This window comes from Capricornis sumatraensis, chromosome 3 (assembly GCF_032405125.1).
Source record: "Capricornis sumatraensis isolate serow.1 chromosome 3, serow.2, whole genome shotgun sequence".
NCBI lineage: Eukaryota > Metazoa > Chordata > Mammalia > Artiodactyla > Bovidae > Capricornis > Capricornis sumatraensis.
This window is the reverse complement of record NC_091071.1, coordinates 177,225,819-177,246,629: the sequence shown is the minus strand read 5'-3', so window position 1 is coordinate 177,246,629 and position 20,811 is coordinate 177,225,819. Positions and strand designations below refer to the sequence as shown.

The following is a 20,811-nucleotide window of genomic DNA, read 5'->3' as shown; positions in this document are numbered from 1 at the left end:
GGGATTGAACCTGGTCCCCTACACTGGGAGCGTGGGGTCGTAGCCACTGGACGAGCGGGGAGGCCTCCCCTAACTTTTCTAACTGTACAGGTCATATAGCATTTGGAATATTAATGCCCAGTTTCACCCTCAGTGAATTTTTTTTCATACAAAGAAAGCACACCTACCTCCAGTCCCGTTCCCCCTGGGCCCCCACCCTGGGCGCTGGGCTGACTTACAAGTCAGGGTGTTCATGCTGGTTGGGAGAGCGTGGCTGGAGGGGTGGGGCTTCTAAGATGCAGCCCGACTCAGGGCAGGACTTGACCTCAGATGGTTCCGGGTATGACTGCTGCCTTTTCGCGGCTCGTTCTGGGGGGACAATGAAGGACACTCTGGTAGCAACGAGCGTAGTTCAAGGCCAGTGGTCGTGAGAGCCGAAGGGCCTCTTCCAAGACCCTCCTCCAGCTTCACCTTCTGAGAGGCCGCCCTGTGTGGCCACTCCTTGGGATCCTGCCTCACAGCGTGCTCACTCCTGGTTCTGGCCTCAGCACATCCCCTTAAGGGCAGCTGTAAGGACGAGGGTTCTATCATTTCATCTCCACGTGGGAAGGAGAACAGCAGTTAAGAGACTGGAGAACTTCCCTGGCGGGCCCAGGGGTTAAAACTCCAAGGTTCCACTGCTGCGGGCGTGGGTTCAATCCCAGGTCAGGGAACTAAGATCCCACAGGCCGCATGGCCGATGATAAGGGTAGACTCTGGAACCACGATGCCCGGGCTCAACTCCTGCCCTCCTTCTCCCCATTGGTGTGACCTCAGGCAGCTGATTTCCCTTTCTGGGCTGCTGCCGCCTCGTCAGTACAACGAGGCGGCAGTGGGCAGCATCATCTACCTCCCAGTGTTGTTGAGGGGTTGAAACAAATTATAAAAGCCCTCTGCTCAGGGCTGGCACACAGTAGGCACTCCATGAGCATCGGCCCTGGGGAGGATTCCTCCTGGCGCCCAGCAGAGGGCCTGGCATGCATAGCGGGGCTCAGTTCTTACTGGCTGAATGGGTCAATCAGTTCAATACTGATAACAAGCTTGCCGAGTCTTGAGGATCCTGACGGAGGCCCAGTCCCCCAGGTGACAATGTGTGCATTCCAACATGACAGATGACGGCTTCTCAGGCTTTTCTGATTCATCGGCAAGGTAGGCTTTGCAATTCAGTCATAAAAACCGGGTCAGAAAGTGGAGCCAGGTTTGCGGTGAAGGTGGTTCTGTCTCCTGCAGCTGCACCTCCTTGGGTCCCATCGCCCGGAGCCAATGCTACCTTTGGATTCAGGGTACAGAGGGCGAGAACCATGATTCAGCTTCTGTCTCCAGCTCATAATTCACCATGAGACTCACTGCCTTAAATGGAATTTGAAACTTATTTTGAAATTTCACCTCTGGTTACCTAACCTCCTGAGCCTAATTTCCTCCCAGTGGAGATAACAGGTATCTATTCCAGCAGTTGCTCTAAGGATTATATATTACACGATGCAGTCATTCACCGTCTGTGTTACATGACCCAGGAGAGCCACTGGGTAACTTCTATCTGTTTATTTGTGTAGGCTGCGTCTCATCTTAGACGTGGCATTCAGGGTCTCTGAGGCATCACGCGGTCTGTGGTGGTGAGTGGGCTCGGCTGCCCTGCAGCTTGTGGGATCTTAGTTCCCACACCAGGGATTGAACCCACGAATCCTGCATTACAAGGCAGGTTCTTAACTACTGGACCACCAGGGAAGCTCCTAGGTCACTTAGAAAGACCACCAACTACTAGTAAAGCAGCCCCACCTGGCCACACTGTGGGTCCTGGACGAGTGGTTCTCCCCTAGGGGCGGTTTTGTGCTCCCCACCCCCACCCCAAGAACAGCTGGTAAAGTTTGGAAACATTTCCGGTTGTCCCAAGTCAGGGAGTGCTACTGGCGTCTAGTGAGAAGAGGCCAGGGAGGTGGCTAAATCCCCCAGAAGGCACAGCAGGGCTCCACAACAAAGAATCATCCAGTCCCCATGTCTGCAGTGCCGCCACTGTGAAAGCCCGGTTTAGTGAGCTCAGATTCAGTTTAACCGTCAACATACGAAAGGCTGATTTTTCCAGCTAGGTGGGCCGGAGGCTTCGTGGGTTGTTACCGGGTGAGGAGAAGAAAATGGTTAGTGTGCAAAGAAATTCCACCCTACCGCTGCCAAGACGGCCATCGTTCCGTGACTAAGATCCCAACGTCGTCAGTAAAGGTCAACCTTCCAGGAAGTTCTGAGACGTGCAGCTCTTCGTGTTGATTTCTTGGGCTGATTCCATGACTAACCACCCTGCCTCACACCCAGAGAAACACAGCCACATAGACAGACAGCTTTATTCTGTGCTGTGTGCCCCACCCCCTCAGTCTCTGCAGAAAAAGATGGCTTAACCCTACAGCTCAGACAAACCACCTTGCTAGTGCCTAAGCTTGTGCTCTAAGCAAAGACCATCCATTCTTCCTTCTGTCCATCCATTCGACTATCCGTCCATCCATCCAACAAACACTATCTGTCCACCAGTGTTGCAGACACTGGGAAACAACGGTGAAAAAGCCAGACAAGAGCCCTGCCCTCATGGAGCTTACGAGAAAGGCCTTGAACAACTGGCCCAACTATGACACTGACCTTCTCCTTACAAGATCCTTAACTGTGTTCTTAGGACCAAAGACAGTTTTGTTTTGCTTTGAAGTAGCATTGAGCTCTTGCCTCTTTGTGCTTGAAATTGAAGTTCAGAGAAGTTAAGTGACTTGACATCACAAATGTCTCAGAGACAGGATGAGAGTCCAGGTCTCCTGGTTCCCGGGAACTTCCCATTTCCCCGTGACCACCGCGGCCCCTCAGCACTCAGGGCCTGCGTCCTGAGCACCAGCTGTGTTCTCAGCACTCGATCTGGGTTATTCCACTCAGTCCTCACCACCGCCCTATGAGGTAAAGAGTACTGTCGCTCCCATTTGATGCCCAAGGAAACGGAGGCAGAGACATTCAGCAACTTGCCGATGAATTTTAACACCAGGCAGGCAGATCCCTCAGTGCTCCCAGTTCTTGGTTCTTCAGTTCAGTTCAATCGCTCAGTCATGTCCGACTCTTCGCGACCCCATGAATCGCAGCACACCAGGCCTCCCTGTCCATCACCAACTCCTGGAGTTCACTCAGACTCACGTCTATCGAGTCCGTGATGCCATCCAGCCATCTCATCCTCGGCCGTCCCCTTCTCCTCCTGCCCCTAACCCCTCCCAGCATCAGAGTCTTTTCCAATGAGTCAACTCTTCGCATGAAGTGGCCAAAGTACTGGAGCTTCAGCGTTACCATCATTCCTTCCAAAGAAATCCCAGGGTTGATCTCCTTCAGAATGGACTGGTTGGATCTCCTTGCAGTCCAAGGGACTCTCAAGAGTCTTCTCCAACACCACAGTTCAAAAGCATCAATTCTTCGGCACTCAGCTTTCTTCACAGTCCAACTCTCACATCCATACATGACTACTGGAAAAACCATAGCCTTGACTAGACGGACCTTAGTCAGCAAAGTAATGTCTCTGCTTTTCAATATGCTGTCTAGGTTGGTCATAACTTTTCTTCCAAGCAGAAAGCGTATTTTAATTTTGTGGCTGCAGTCACCATCTGCAGTGATTTTGGAGCTCCCAAAAATAAAGTCTGACACTGTTTCCACTGTTTCCCCATCTACTTCCCATGGAGTGATGGGACCAGATGCCATGATCTTCGTTTTCTGAATGTTGAGCTTTAAGCCAACTTTTTCACTCTCCACTTTCACTTTCATCAAGAGGCTTTTTAGTTCTTCTTCACTTTCTGCCATAAGGGTGGTGTTATCTGCATATCTGAGGTTACTGATATTTCTCCCGGCAATCTTGATTCCAGCTTGTGTTTCTTCCAGCCCAGCGTTTCTCATGATGTACTCTGCATATAAGTTAAATAAGCAGGGTGACGATATACAGCCTTGACATACTCCTTTTCCTATTTGGAATCAGTCTGTTGTTCCATGTCCAGTTCTAACTGTTGCTTCCTGACCTGCATACAGATTTCTCAAGAGGCAGGTCAGGTGGTCTAGTATTCCCATCTCTTTCAGAATTGTCCACAGTTTATTGTGATCCACACAGTCAAAGGCTTTGGCATAGTCAATAAAGCAGAAATAGATGTTTTTCTGGAACTCTCTTGCTTTTTCCATGATCCAGCAGATGTTGGCAATTTGATCTCTGGTTCCTCTGCCTTTTCTAAAACCAGCTTGAACATCAGGAAGTTCACGGTTCACGTATTGCTGAAGCCTGGCTTGGAGAATTTTGAGCATTACTTTACTAGTGTGTGAGATGAGTGCAATTGTGTGGTAGTTTGAGCATTCTTTGGGATTGCCTTTCTTTGGGATTGGAATGAAAACTGACCTTTTCCAGTATAGTGTAAATATAACTTTTAGATGCACTGAAAACCACATATGGTCACGTGACTTGCTTTACTGTGGGGGGCTGGAACTGAACCTGCCATCTCTCTGGGGCCCACCTGTGTCTGATGAGGGCCGTCTGGATGGTTTGAGGGGCTACCAACCTCTGCCTTCTGGGGAACTTTTGAGCCCTTCCACCAGCTCCCATTGGGGGTCCTGGTGTGTCACTGACCGTGCTCCTATTTGTAGATGCCAGCATCTGGAGAGGCTCTGAGACAAACCAAAGGTACCCCTCAGATGCTATGAGAGACTGGTACTCTTTAGACATACATGCTCAGTTGCTGAGTCGTGTCCAGTTCTTTGTGACCCCACGGACCTGTCTGTCCATGGAATTTTCCAGGTGAGAATACTGGAGTGGGTTGCCATTTCCTCCTCCAGGAGACCTTCCCGACCCAGGGATTGAATCTGCATCTCCTGAGTCTCCTGCCTTGGCAGGCAGATTCTCTACTGCTGTGCCACCTGGGAAGCTGGCTTAGACTCGAGGGATCATTATCTTCCCGTGGGGATGCCTCTGCGTCCCTCCAACTCCCACGGGTAAATTCTGAGAAGGTTTTTGTTAGCAGCACTTATTTTAGAATGTCGGCTCTGCCACTTAACAGCTTAGACCTGTTACTTTACCTCTCTGAGCCTCAGTTTGCTCATCTGTGAACTGGGAACATGTACACGAAAAGATGGTGATGAGGATGCTGTGAAACAATGCTTCACAAGGGCCAGGGGCAGTCACCAGCATGAGCAGATGCTTAGCAAGTGGAGGGAACTCTCAAGAGAAATTTAACAGGCAATGCCAGTCTGAAAATCCAATACTTTGGCCACCTGATGCAAAGAACTGATTCAATTGAAAAGATCCTGATGCTGGGAAAGACTGAAGGCAGGAGGAGAAGGGGACGATAGAAGATGAGATGGCTAGATGGCATCACCGACTCCATGGACATGAGTCTGAGTGAACTCCGGGAGTTGGTGATGGACAGGGAGGCCTGGCATGCTCCAGTCCATGGGGTCGCAAAGAGTCGGACACGACTGAGCAACTGAACTGAACTGAATGCCAGTTTAGAGGTTGCCTATGAGAATGCCCCCGGGAGGGCATGAAGTACCAGATGATGCTATTACAGACAGGCCATTTCAAACCCACTCTAACTATTCTGTGAGAGCCAGGCCAAGGTCATCCACAGCAAAGGGTGGTAAGTTACGGTGTCCTGGGGTGCTCACGGGCGCTCAGAGGGTTGTGATTGGCAGGTGCGGGCAGGTGGTGGGCTAGGATACACGTGGCTCTGGGAGACAGAAGGGAGAGTCCGGCACACACAGGAGCTGCTTCCCTTGTGATAAGACCGTGGGACAGAGGGCTGGCCCGGGAGGCTGGAGACCTGGTTCCTACCAGAAGACCACCTGCCACCATGTGCTTCCGGGAAAGCCCCTTCCCCTCTCTGGGCCCCAGTCGCTCCTCTTGGAAATATGAGTCTCACCCAAGAGGACCCTGACCCGCAAGATAGGAACAGGGGCCCCCAGCACCTCTCAGGGGGCAAGGAGGACTCCAAGTCTGCACAGCCCCCGGCAGCCGCCTGGCCTCCCAGCAAGTGCTCGGACCCGGCGCTTTGTTGTTACCATGACGAGCACGTGAGAGTGTGTGTGTGCTAACCGGCTAGCCTGCTCTCCAGAAACCTGCGCCCCAGACCTCCGGGCAAACCACCCATCATTCTAAGAGCATCCAGGACTATCGAATATTCCCTCATTTCAGTTTGCAAAAATAAAAGGGATTCTACCAAGGATTCTCAGACTAACTCCACCACACCCTCAGACCACAGCTCAGCCACGCGGCCCATCGGCTAAACCTGCGCTCCCAATTCAGGGGGCCTACGTTCGATCCCTGGTTGGGGAACTAGATCATGCATGCTGCAACTAAGAAGCCCTCATGTAGCGAAGATCCTGAGAGCCCCAAGTAAGAGCCAGTGCTGTGCTCAGCCGCTCAGTCGTGTCTGACTCTTTGCGACTGCGAGGCTCTGTTCCTGGGGATTCTCCAGGCAAGGATACTGGAGTGGGTCGCCATACCCTCCTCTAGGGGATCTTCCCGACCCAAGGATTGAACCCACATCTCCCAGCGCACCCAAAATAAATAAATAATCTGTTTTTAAAAGAAGACATGTTACTTCAGGCTGTGCCCGCCTGAAAGCAGGGGCTGGGCCAGATCACCCTTGGGTGATCCCCATTCAGCTCTGAGATAGAGGTAAACCTTCCGCGTGGCTGGAAAAGAGCCATGCTGGGGTCTGAGCCTCAGAGCTGCGCTTCTCAGACTGTAAACGCCACGGGAACCGCCTGGGACCCTGCGAACGTGCAGAGCTCGCTGGGCTCCGGCCCCGCGACCCTCCTCTGAGCGTTCTCTCCTGCCAATGCTCCTGAGTTTGCTAGGCCTATTTGTGAAATTCTGTTCCTCTTCCTCCTCTTCTTACCCCTCCAATTGCCCACGAGCCAGAGTTTCGGTGGAAACCTCTCGTGTTTATAAAAAGCGTTTATTTATTTGGCTGAGTTGGTCTTAGCTGTGGTACGTGGGATCTTTTGTTGTGGTGTGCAGGCTCGCTAGCTATGGCGAGTGGGCTTAGCTGCCCCGTGGCATGTGGGATCTTAGTTCCCTGACCAGGGATTGAACACGTGTCCCCTGCATTGCAAGGCCGATTCTTAACCCCTGGACCACCAGGGAAGTCCCTGAAACTTTCCTTTATTACATGGTGCTGAGGCTGTTGGAATGTCATTTTCAATTCTGTGTTCCTTCTCCCTGATGTCAGCAGAATAGACCTTGGAGGGCAAGAGCCAGGCTCCAGAGCTACTGAGAAGGTGAGAGGGTGTGGTGAGGAACCCATAAAACCGCAAGAAGCACCACGCCGCTGGTGTTTGGCGTGAATGGAGCGCTCCCCAGCCCCCCAGTGCTACGGGCTTCCCTTTCCTTTCTTGCTCTGAACAGGCCACGAGCATGGGGCCAACAGAGGCAGCACCTAACCCTGGCTTCCCTGGCTGCGGGGGAGACACGTGCCCACAACTTACAGAACTTAGGAACTATCAACTCACCATCCTTGAGTGAGAAGCTCAGAAGGTCCTGAGGGGAAAGTAACAGGAATTAGCAATAGGTTGATACGTAACCAGCCTGCTCATTGGACATATATTTTCTGACTCTTAACAATAGGTGGGAACACAAGGCAGACAAGATACCTTTGCCCTGCATTTGAGTGGCAAGCCAGAGCAACAAGCCAGCCCATAACCAAACAAGCGTGTGAGAGCTTCAGGGAGTCAGATGAAGGACGGCAAGGGCTGCTTTAAGCGTGCTCTGCTGGCACCGAGAGCCCGGGTCAAGTGTCTGCCTGCTTCAGTGCACGCAGAGCAGGTGAGCGACATGCCCAAGCACACACAGCAAAGTTGACGCTTCCAAAGAGAGGCACCGCGGCTTAATGGCTAGGAACACGGGCTTTTGAGTCAGATGGCCAAGGTTCAAATCAGCTGTGTGACCTTGAACAAGTTACTAAACCTCTCTGTGCCTCAATTTTCTCATCTATAAAATGGGGATGATCACTTTACCTACCTCATAAAATTGCTTTGAGAATTAAATGAGTCCATATGAGTAAAGGTACTACATATAAGAAGCAATGTTTAAGTAATAGATCAATAGTAAATATTCGATAATGATAATTCAACACTAGCTATGATCATCACATCATCAGATATTAGGATGCAATATTTAACCTTTGAACTCCCCCCACACAACTAGCAGTGATATTCAGGCTGACTCTGAGAGGAGGCTGTCTACTTTCCCCAGCAGCTGCTACCTGGGCAGTGGGTGTACCTGAGTGATCACCAGTGGGTCATCCTTCAAGATGGGGTCCTTCAACAAAACCTGAGCAAACATGTCTGCTCCTTCGCCTCCCAGACCACTGGCAAAAGCAGTCATGGTAGGCAAGACGGCTTCAGACAGGTCCAGCCACTTCACCAGGCCAACCACAAAGTCTGTGCAGAAGGACCTGCAAGACAAACGCCGCTGAGACCCTGGACCGTGCAACTCACAAGACGAGACATGTTAACCTGGACCGTGCAACTCACAAGACGAGACATGTCAAGGGATGCGAAGAGCCGGCATCTACGAAAAACCAGGGCAACTGTGGCCCATGGAATATAGTGAGAGAGCCAAACCCGATTTCAGGAGAGCAGGTCTGAGCTTACTCCACCAAAACTTTAACCACAAGGAGCTGATAAACCATAGGAATGAGGGCAACGAGCAGTTAGTTACTGACCAAACACCCTGAGCCCAGCCTGCCCTGAGGGCTGTGAAATAAAAAATGAGCCAGACGGGTCTTGGGTAAGAAGCTCCTCAGGAGGTAGAGACCCAGACGGAACTGACTGATCCAGTGTGTGGGACACGCTAGGACAGAGGCAGGAATCCAGCCCCGATGAACCCAGAGAGGGGGCCTCGAATCCACCTGGGAGGCGAGGGGCAGCGACCAGAAAAGGCTTCCCGCAGACGGAGACCTCCTGCTGTTGGAAACAGCCACGGACATGCTTTCTAGAAACACGCTGGCCGCCACAGAGTGGACAAGTGTGGAGGAAGTTATGCCACCATCACTGAGGGGTCTCTGTCCATAGTGAGTATTTGAGCTGAGTCCCACAGGGGTCCTTGGGTGGGGGATGGATGGGATACTCCAGGGCAGAAGGGACCCCAGGAGATGCAGGAAGCCCATGGCATCTTGGGGGCACTTCTCTGGTGACTCAGATGGTGAAGAATCTGCTTGCAATGCAGGAGACCCAGGTTTGATCCCTGGGTGGGCAAGATCCGCTGGAGAAGGGAATGGCAACCCACTCCAGTATTCTTGCCTGGAGAATTTCAGGGACAGAGGAGCCTGGCAGGCTACAGTCCGTGGGGTCACAAAGAGTCGGACACGACTGAGTGACTGACACTTTTTCACTTTCATGGCATCTTGGGGACCCCGGCAGAGCCCACATCAGGGTTTGATCTGAAGCTACCACTGGGATGTGGAGCAGGAGAGTCAGACGGGAGGTGATTAGACAAGTTCCGAGAAAAGGTTTCCCAGAAACAAGCTGAGCTCCCTGGTTGTGGGGGTGACCTTAGGAGGTTCCCCACTGGCACTGCTTGGCTCTGGTCTCCATGGATCCCAGGCAGTGCACCCAACCCACTCCTCAGAGCCGCTGCTGTCAAAGCCCAAGCAGCTCTGTGCAGGTTGGGCCCGTGCAGGTGGGTGCAGGACTCAGGTTCAAATCCTGGGAACACCACCATTTTGGGTGAGGTCCCCAGGAAGCAGCTCTGAAATGATTACTGGGGATTCCCTCGGGGTCAACACCTGTGGATGGGCAGGGAGGATGAAGAACTCGGTGGGCGGGAAGGAGCTGAGATCCAGTCTCAAGAGAAGTCACAGCTGACCCTGTGGGGAGATCTGACGATGGGGCGACCCAAGAGAGATGTCCCCCAGTGGGGCGAGAGGGCTGGGCCTTCATACCCTCACATCAGAGAGTCATCGGACAACAGCTGCCCCAGGAAGGGGGCAGAACCCTGGGCAGGGTGACTCTCTGCAGCTGAGGCAGGCCCTGGCCACGCAGGCAGCCCCCTCAGCGGCCGGTGGAAACGTCCTTCACTGCTGAGCGAGGCTGCGAAAGTAACTTGACCTCTCTGTGCCTCAGTTTCCTTATCTGCAAATGAGTGTAAGAGACCGACTTCACAGAACTGCTTGAGGATTAAATGAGAAGCTACATATAAAGCACCCCAAGCAAGGCTTGGCACGCAGTAGATAATTAATGTTGGTTAGCATCACTATTTCATTTAAATTAAAAAAAAAAATTTATTCATTTGGCTGCACCGGGTCCTAGCCGCAGCATGTGGGATCTAGTTCCCTGACCTGGGGTTGAACCTGGGCCCCCTGCACTGGAGTGCAGAGTCTTAGCCGCTGGACCACCAGGGAAGTCCCAGCATCACTATTTACAAAGCAACCAAGGGAGGTCGTGAAGAGGGCTGAGCTGGGCTCTGAAATCTGCCCCCGGGAGAGTCCTGGCTCCACGGCCTCCTTCACTTCTCAGCTTCATTCTCCTCTGTCGTAAAGTGAGGATGATAACAGGGCTGCTTCAAAGATTGGCCAGAAAGATTAAATCACAAGATAAAAGCACCTGGCACATGATAACCCTCAATAAACGTTAGCTACTGCTACTACAATTATTATGATCTGCCCCGCTGGAATTACTGGAATTATCCTGGGGTGATGTGTGGGTGTGAATGGGGGGCAGGGATCACTAACTGGATCTCGCATCATTTCTGCGTCAACATGTATGCAGAAAGGTCTTGGGGCTGGGGCAGCGGTGTGGCCGGGCCCTGTGTCCACGGATGCAGGGAAGCACTGCATCTCACGAGTGGAAGGGTAAAGAGCGTGAACTCTGATCAAACCCAGCTTCGCCGTGAGCTGTGTGATCTTGGGCAAGGTACTTAGCCTCTCTGGGCCTTGGAAACACTGGCGAGCAGGATGAAACCTATTTCATAGGGTTGTCGAAAGGATTAGTTAGCTAAGTTAACAGGTGTCATGCGCTTAGAACAAAACTGGCACGTGTAAAGCCCTACGTAAACAAAGCCCTACATATAAACAAGTGAGTGAGAATACATGTGAAGCGCCAGCGCACAATCTATTAAGGAAGGAAATAGCACTGCAGAATGGCAGCGTCTTGGTAAATGCTTCTAATGGGGTTGATGAAGAATACGGGGGTGGGTAGTCATTCCCTTCTCCAGAGGATCTTTCTGACCCAGGGATTGAACTCGGGTCTCCTGCATTGCAGGCAGACTCTTTGCCGTCTGAGCCACCAGGGAAGCCCCAGTCAAAACATATGACAGTCAGTGGCGATGAGGAGTCACGGTGACCGTAGAGCAACTATCGGCCAGCTCCCGTTCTCGGCGCTCTGTACACACGGGCTCGCTGACTCCGGATACAGCCCCACAAGGGCGGCGAGCACTGTTTACCTCCATTTGAGAAACAAGGATGATACTCAGACCCACAGAGCTTAAGTGGCAGCTCCAGGGTCCAAGCCCCCGAGTCTCGGACTCCAGAGGCCATGCTGAACCACTGCAGAGACCGCGCCCTCCCCAAGTGTGTTTTGGGTCTTAAGGCGACCGAGATCAGCCACGTGGAAAGGGGTGCTCACGCTGCGCTGCAGCACGGCAACCCACTCCAGTGTTCCTGCCTGGAGAATCCCAGTGACAGAGGAGCCTGGCGGGCTACACAGGACCACAAAGAGTTGGACAGGACTGAAGTGACGTGACTTAACACACACACACAGACACACACACACACACACACACACACACACAGACACACACACACGCACACGCGCGCGCTCAACTTTCAGGAAGGAAACACCCCCTCGTGCGCTTAAGACCAGATTTGGATTTGGGGGTGGGGGGCACACAGAACAATAACTCCTCCCTGCACCCTCCCAGGTGGAGGTGTGCCCAGCACAGGTCTGGCACACAGTTCGGGTTCATAAATATTTCTTTATGTGAACAAAGTACGCAAAGCTCTTCCCCCGTGTATCTACCAGCTTATCAGGTAGGGATTTATCAGGTCAGGGGAGCTTCTGGAAAGATAAGAGCTTCCTAAGTATGGCACAGGTATGGGTTGGAGCAGGGAGAGAGTTGGACCCTTGCAGGAGCTGGACCCTTGCTTGCTCGGGAACAGAATACCCAAGGAGATAAATTCTCACCTCCAGAAAGAAGGAAAGAAAGAAAGAAACCAGGACTTCCCTGGTGGCTCAGACAGTAAAGGTCTGCCTACGAAGCGGGAGACCTGGGTTCAGTCCCTGGGTCGGGAAGATCTCCTGAAGAAGGAAATGGCAACCCACTCCAGTACTCTGGTCTGGAAAATCCCATGGATGCAGGAACCCGGCAGGTACAGTCCATGGGGTTGCAAAGATTTGGACACGACTGAGTGACTTCACTGTCTTTACTTTCTGTGCCAGGCTCTGCAGGGGCCACCCACACATTCCTTCCCCAGGACCACCCTCTCTGATGGATGGCCGCTTCTCAGCAGCAGTGATTCCCCAGCCCCTTCTGGGCCAGTAGAAGCCCCCTCCCATGATGGAGACAGAATGACAAGTGTCTTTAGTTTTTCCGTGCCTCCCTTCCAGGCAAGGCTAGGGTATCTGACTGGCTCTAACCAATGACATAAAAGGGGAAGCCTTTGCAGGGCATCCTGGGAAAGCGCTCCTCCCTAATGAGAGAGACTTGCAGAGCATCCTTGTCCTCCCCCTTCTTGCCTCGAGTCTTATTCTGTGAGGGTGTGATGTATGGCACTGCAGCAGCCATTCTGTGATCAGGAGAGGGAGGTCAGGGGAACTACAGAGAAGCCATCCCAAAGGCTTTTTGAGGCGCTGTATCAACCCTGGAACTCTCTTCCTTTTGATTTCTCATCAAGTGAGAAAAACCTCTTACGTAAATCTCTTTCAGTACCGTGTCCTGTTACTCACAGCCCAAAGCTCTCTGACTGGTAGGGGTAAGTTCCAGTTCATTTTATAGATAAGGAAACTGAACAAAGAAAGCAAGTCACAGAGGTGGTAAGCATTAACATTTATTGAGCGCCTACTGTGGGCCACACTGTGCTAAATGCTTTACCTATATTATCTCATTTGACTCCGGTAACCACCTTGCAGGGTGGGCGTTATTAGCCCCACTTTACAGATGAAGACGCTTAGGGAAGCTAAATAACCTGCCAGGGGTCACACGTCATCGGAAAGTGGCAGGGGTAGGATTTGAACCCAGATCTAAGTTCAAATCCCATGGTTTACCTCCTGTGCTAACAGAGTCAGTATTTATTCATTCTTTCCTTTTACAAATCTCTACTGTCTTTGCTAGACCAAGCCGTGTGCAAGGCACTGGGAACTCAAGCAATGGACAGGGCAGTTCCTGCCCTCCAGGGACAGGAGTGGGGTGGCAGGTATGGGAAGAGCTACAGTGCAGCGTGACGGTGGTCATGGGGACAGGTCACTGGACAGACAGGCGGACACGCATCCTGCAAGTGAGGAGGGTCTGGGAAGGCTTCCTGGAGGTGAACCCCAAGGAGATGAATACGCGCAAGTGTTTGGTCCGGTGAGAATGACAAAGATAGAAAAAAAAAGCCCAGCTAAGACTGAGGCGCAGAGGAGTTTACTCACAGGGGTCCACGCTGGGACTGAGGGGGCACGGCTCCTGGAAATCATGCAGAAGCGAAACCTTCTTGCTACTTCCTATTCCCACAACCCCTCAGTTCCTGCCCCAGCAACACTATCTGCATGCTCCGAGGCCCTCCGCCCCAGTGTGGGGCCTCCGTCTCCCCCTCCTCAGCACCCAAGCTGTCCCCAGCCCCAGAATGGGCCGCCTCACCTTTGTTCCTCCACCTCTGGGTCACTGTCCCGGTTTCTCCAAACAACTTCACCAGCTTTCCAACAACCCTCCTCCGGCCCTCCAAACTCTCCCCTGCAAATCCCTGAAGGCCAAGCCCACGCTTTTAGCCACTCTACTACTCTGACTCCAAACACCAAGTCTCACTGAACCTATCCCCCATCGCGGCACTTAGCCCATCCGTTCACTCTTAAGACCAGTCATCTGGGGACTTCCCTGGTGGTTCAGTGCTTAAGGATCCGCCTTCCAATGCAGGGGACACAGTTCGACCCCTAGTCCTGGAATATTCCACATGCCAGGGCTTCCCTCATAGCTCAGTCGGTAAAGAATCCGCTTGCAGTGCAGGAGACCCCGGTTTGATTCCTGGGTCGGGAAGACCCTGGAGAAGGGATAGGCTGCCCACTCCAGTATTCCTGGGCTTCCTTGATGGCTCAGCTGGTAAAGAATCCGCCTGCAGTGCAGGAGACCTGGGTTTGATGTCTGGGTCGGGGAGACCCCCTGGAGAAGGGAAAGGCTACCCACTCCAGTATTCTGGCCTGGAGAGTTCCATGGACTGTATGTATAGTCCGTGGGGTCAGAAAGAGTCGGAAGGACTGAGCGACTTTCCCTTCCACTTTGGGGAATGAAGCGCACACGCTGCAGCTGCTGAAGACGGCACGCCCTGGAGCCCGTGCTCAGCAGCAAGAGAGGCCAGGCAAGGCACGCCGCAGTGGGGAGAAGCCGCCACTCGCTGCAACCAGAGAAAGCCCGTGCGTGGGAACGGAGGCCTGGCAGTCATACACGCATAAATAAAAATTAAACACACACACACAAACCCAGACGCCTGGTTTTAGCCCCCTGATTGTAAGCACCAGGAGAACAGGAGCCAGGCCTTGCTTTTCTTTGCTTTCTCCACAGGGCCTTGCACAATCCTCAGTACACAGTCCGTGCTCACTGAATGCACAGACATCTTGTCCCGCTGTTAGGGAATGTCCTCGAGTGCAGGGGCAGAGGTGGCCCTGTTGCTCTTATTCACGTCCACTTTCCATGTGCTTCAAGCGGCGCCTGGTGAAACAGCAGGCGCCCCTTAAATGCCTTGTGAAGGTATAAAAGGGTGGGTACCAAATGAGGGATCGCTGTCCCCCTACGATGTTGTGAGTTCCCTAAAGGCAAGGACAATGGCTTTCTCCTCTTTGTACTGTCTGGTAGCACCTGGAAGGCTGCCTGGCTGCCAGAAATCATCTCCTTGAAATAGCACGACCATCTCTCTGTGAGATAGAAGCACTCACCTTTGCTCGGGCTCTGGAAAGAGCTGGGACAAGGAGATGCCGCAGAGGGCGGCGTAGGTGAAGCGGTTGGCCTCAGTCAGCTCCCGGCCCGTGGGCAGACGTGGCTCCCCCTCCACACCCGGCTCAGCCACCCGGGGCAGCCTCGGGCCCGACCCGTCCCTTGCGGCCATTTCCAGTCCTGCAGGGAAAAATCCCAGTGAAAGACTGCTTTCAGCAGGTTGGCAAAGCCTCCTTCAACAGGACACAGAAACTACCCATCATAAAAGAAAACATGGATAAATCAGCCCTCATTCAAATGATAAACTTCTATTTATCATCTTTAAGAGACTGGGTGGTGGGGGAGGGGCAGATATTTTCAAATGTGTTTATCACAAAGGCTGAGTATCCCCAGAATGACAACAACTCTTACAAGTCACTAAGAAAAAGAAACAAAGCAAATTTGAGATCAGCAAAAGACCTAAATAGGTACTTCACAAAAGATATCACGCATCCTCACAGAAGTGGTCTATAAGCACATGCAGAGGTGTTCAACGTCATCACGAATCAGAGAAACAAAAATAAAAACCCCAGTAAGACAAGGCTACTCACCCATTAGAATGGCTAACCTTAAAAACCTGACAACACCAAGTGTTGACAAAGAAAAAAGACAGATAGAACCTGCAAACATACTGGCGGGAGTGTGAATTAGCCACTGAGGAAGCGGAAATGAAAAATTCCAGTGAGGGACGTCCCTGGTGGTCCAGTGGCTCGGACTCCACTCCCCCAGTGCAGGGGGCCTGGGTTCAATCCCTGGTTGGGGAACTAGATCCCACATGCTGCAACCAAGGGCTCGAATGCCGAAACTAAAGATCCTGCAACTAACACCTGACCCAGCAAACAAATTTTAAAAGGAAAAAAGCCCAAGTCCATTCGCCTATCAGAATGATTAAAACTAAAAAAGACCTATAATACTAATGGAGTAAGGGGCAAATGGAACTTTCATATGCAGCTGGTGACAGTGTAACTTGGTACAACCATGGGCAAAATGGTCTCATTTTATCCACTAAAGTTAAACAAATGTCTTCCCTACACCCCAGCAATTCCATTCCTGAGAAATGAGGGTTTATGTCCCCCAAAAGACATGTACATGAATGCTCAGAGAAACTTCATTCATAATAGTTCTAAATGAAACCACCCACACTTTCACTCACAGTAGAACAGACAACCTATGTCTAGTCATACCATGGAATGCTACACGGCGATGAAAAAAGAACAAAGTCTGATGCACAGACTTCAACATGAGTGAATCTTTATGATAAGCAGTCATTTGCTAGAGTATATACTGTAGAATTATGTTTATATGAACTTGAAGAATAGGTCAAACCAATCTATAGCGAGAAGGGTCAGAAGAGGGGTTGCCATTGGGAGGAATATTGGCTCAGAAGGGATACAGAAAGGCTTCTAGGTGATGAAAATGTTCTGTGTCTTGACCCAGGTGGTGGTTTTAAGATCCGCTGAACTGTACACTGAAGATTTGTGTATTTGGGGGACTTCCCTGGTGGTCCATTGGTTACGAATCTGCTTTCCAATGCAGGAGACGTGAGTTCGATCCCCGATTGGGAAACCAAGATCCCACATTCTGTGGGGCAACTAAGCGCACACACCGCGACTTCTGAGCCCGAGCTCTCTAGAGTCCATGCGGCGCACGAGAGGGGCCTGCATGCCACGGGGAAGCCCAGCGCAGCCACGGAAGAGGGGCGGGGAGGGAGTAAGGTCCCCCTGCCCTCCCCTGCCCCTCCCTCTACTCTGTTCTTTGCCAGCGGCTGAAGAGGATGGAGGGAAGGCAGGGGTAGGGACAAACCAAGCCAAGCCAGGCCTGCAAGGGCCCTGGGAGCGGGGACCAGGAGGGTAGCCAGCCATAACCACAGGCACCGCGGATACAGATGCAGGCTCAGGACCAGACAGATGGTGTGAATGCAAGGGGCTCCTTCTCCTAGGTGTGGGACTTGGGGAAGCTCAACCTCTCTGCACCTGGATTCCTTTACCTACAAATGGGCTATAATAGTATGTGTCTGGAAGATCTGTGCAAGCAACGAGGAACACTGCCATGCAAGTCAGTATTTATAAAGCACTGAAAAAACAGAACTTGGCACTGGGCTCACACTACATAAATGTTAAAGAAATAAATGTATAAAATTGTCAACAAACAAACAAACAAATGCTCAGCACAGTGCCTGGCACACAGCAAAGGGGCATAAATGAGAGTAAGAGGCAACAAAAGGGAGCCGCCGCTGGATGCCAGGCCCCCAGGCTGCAGTTTTAACACACACGGTCTCAGCCGGCTCTACAAGCCAGGTCCTAACTCAGTGTCCACTTTCTCCCTGTTCCTGGGGGAACAGGCTCAGAGGAGGAGGATATGCCAGAAAACAGCAGAACAGAACCCAAAGCTAGACCTCTCAGCCAGACATCTCACCCACCATCTCGTTTTTTTTTTTTTTTTTTTTTGCACCATCTCCGTTTTACACATTCGTCTTATTGCCCGGAGATTTCTAGCTTAATACCCATATGCCACACTGACTTTGGCTCACAACTCATTCTCATCCAGCTGAGCAATAAAATCTTTTGTTTTCAAAATATTACATCTACGGAGGGATTATTTAAAAGTCTGTTGGCGACTAACATGGCACCTGTTTTTCAAAATAACTCTGAGCTAGTTAAAAGCCACAAACCAACATCTGGACAGCAGGCTAACAGTTTACAAAACACTGTAAATCCATTTAATTCTTACAATTACCATGTAAGGTTAAGTAGCACGTGAGGCATTATGAGTCTCTCCTGTAACTATAAGCCCAGAGAAGTCAAGTGATTTCCCCAGGGTCACACAGTTTAAGTATGTGATGAAAATCAAACCGGACTTTGGTTCCAAACCCCACTTTCTCTCTTCTGCATCAGGCACAGGGATTCTCCTCCCCTTATTTCAGATGGACAAACTGAGGGCCAGACAGGTTAAGACCTTGCCCAATGCCACCCAGCAAGACTGGCCTCCAATGGTTGCTCCAGGAACCCAGGTTCAAGATCTTTTGGAGTGGATTTCCCTAGCTCCTTGCAGTCCAAGGGACTCTCAAGAGTCTTCTCCAACAGCACAGTTCAAAAGCATCAATTCTTCAGCACTCAGCCTTCTTTATGGTCCAACTCTCACATCCATACATGACTACTGGAAAAACCATAGCTTTGACTAGACAGACCTTTGTTGGCAAAGTCATGTCTCTGCTTTTCAATATGCTCTCTAGGTTGGTCATAGCTTTTCAAGGATATCAAACCAGTCCATTCTAAAGGAAATCAATTCTGAATATTCATTGGCAGGACTGATGCTGAAGCTGAAACTCCAATACTTTGGCCACCTGATGTGAAGAACTGACTCACTGGCAAAGACCCTGATGCTGGGAAAGATTGAGGGCAGGAGGAGAAGGGGATGACAGAGGATGAGATGCTTGGATGGCATCACTGATTTGCTGGACATGAGTTTGAGCAAGCTCCGGGAGCTGGTGATGGACAGGGAGGCCTGGTGTGCTGCAGTCCATGGGGTCGCAAAGAGTCGGACACGACTGAGCGCCTGAACTGAACTCCCTGGCTCAGATAATCAGCACAGACCATGGCCGTGAACAAAGGGGAGAGGAGCAAACCACGAACTATGATGAGCGGGGGCAGTGCCGGCCTTGAGGTCAGCAGACTCAGCGATCCCTACCACCTTTAATCAACACCACCACGTGCCATTTGGAGGCTGGAGTAACTGCTGCTCCTACCCAGAGGAGCCCACGATGGTATTTTATTGGGCTTGTATTTGGGGAACCCCTTGTTAGTTCTCGGCTCAAGAAGAAACAGCCTTCTAATCAGAGAATCCTAAGCTGGCCTGCCTAACCACGGCAGGGAAGAGGGTGTGCTGAGCACCCAAAGAACTCAGCTCAGGCCAAATTCATCCATTCATCCACTCGTCCATCCATTCAACAAAATACACTCATGACACCCCTATAAATCCATTCTCTGCACAACAGCCCGAGCAGCCTTGTTGTCATATACAGTGGTCATGGCACTCACCTGCTTAAAGTCCTCCAGAGACCTCCCATTGCCCCAGGATGAAGACCAGTCCTTTCACGGTGGTCTACACAGTCCTGATCTGGCCTCTGCCTGCCTCTAAATCCCAGCCTGTACACCCCATGCCCACCGTGTTCACTGCACTATAGCCACACTGGCTGTCTTTTCGCTCTTCAAATACGCAAGCTGGTCCTCCCCCTGGGCCTTTGCACCTGCTGTCTTCCCCGCCCAGGACACTTTGCATTTGTCCTTCACATCATTCTGGCTTCAGCCCGAATGTCACCTCCTCTAGGCCAAGCTACTCGGCTTCTCTAGCCCAGTACCCCGTTCTATTTCTGTAATACTTACTTCTGTCTTAAGCAATATATTTTTAGATTATTTGTTTACTTGTGTACGTAAGTAGAATGCAAGCTTCTTGAGGCAGGCCCCTGGGTATTTTTTCACTGCTGTACCCATAGCTTTCTGAGCCAGCCGTGGAATATGGTTGGTGTTCAGTCACTACTTGCTGGATGAATGAAGAAGGGTATATGATGCAGGATGCCCTGTTCCGGGCAGCCTTGGGGCAGACCACAGGACAAAACTGACAAATTCCCTGCCCTCAAGGGGCTAACATTCAGGAGGGAGACAGGCAATACTATACTGATACGTCATAATCATAATAATTTAAGTAACTTGCCCATAATCACATAGCTACTAAGTGGTGGAACTTTTTTTTCACTCAGAGGAACTGAATGCATGGTCCAAGCTCTTAACAGTCCACTAAATAAATAAGTAATAAGTGACAGTGTTAGTTGCTCAGTCGTGCCCGACTCTTTGCAACACTATGGACTGTAGCCTGCCAGGCTCCTCTGCCCATGGGATTCTCCAGGCAGGAGTATTGGAGTGGGCGGCCATGCCCTCCTCCAGGGGCTCTTCCCCACCTGAGGACTGGACCTGCACTGAGAGCCTGGGGTCTCCTGCACGGCAAGCGGATTCTTTACCATCCAAGTCACCAGGGAAGCCCAAGTAACCAGTCAGTAAGCAGATAAACAGATAAATACTCAGTTAAATATTCAGTGACTGCCAGGGAAGAGCAACCAGGGTGAGGGGAGCATGAAGTGATGAGGAAGGAGGAGGTGGCAGTGGTATCAGGCGAAAGGGGCCGTTGCAGCAGAGGCCTGCAGGAGCTGAGACGGGCCGGGGAAGGCGATCTAGGAGGAGAAACAGCTCAGTGGCAGACACAGACAGGCACACAGACGGCGGCAAAGCAGCGGGGTAAATGCCGCGGCAGAGGAAACCAGACAGACACACAGAGGCAGGCCCGGGACTGGCTTCCCGGAGAAGGCGACCTCAGACGGGCCGGGGTCAGTGGGAAGAGAATGTTCTCGGCACAGGGAGACAACGTGTCAGTCCCAAACGGAGAAGACAGAAGATGCTTTTGAAGAACCAAAAGGATGCTCAGTGTAGCCAGGGCGTGGACAATGGGTGGGTGTAGAGGCGGGAAGGGAAGAAATGAGGCTGGAGGGGAAGCTGCCAGGGGCTACACCCTGCGGGACCAAGTTCGCCCAGCTGAGTCCAGCCTGACTGTGAAGGCTAGGGCCACGTGCAGCGCCGAGTGAGGGCACACTGGGCCTC

General features: G+C 51.7%; 1 protein-coding gene across 2 annotated transcripts in view; it reads right to left on the bottom strand.

The window, feature by feature from the left end:
• Positions 1-20,811, bottom strand: part of TMCO4 (transmembrane and coiled-coil domains 4) — a 105,122-nt gene that overhangs the window by 67,845 nt on the left and 16,466 nt on the right. For both annotated transcript variants that reach the window (XM_068968336.1, XM_068968337.1), the window contains exons 4-6: positions 15,127-15,304; positions 8,285-8,459; positions 7,516-7,543 (exon numbers count right to left, since the gene is read on the bottom strand). In XM_068968336.1, coding sequence (XP_068824437.1) covers positions 7,516-7,543; positions 8,285-8,459; positions 15,127-15,296 — 373 coding nt within the window. In that variant the 5' untranslated portion in view covers positions 15,297-15,304. The remainder of the gene's footprint in view (positions 1-7,515; positions 7,544-8,284; positions 8,460-15,126; positions 15,305-20,811) is intronic.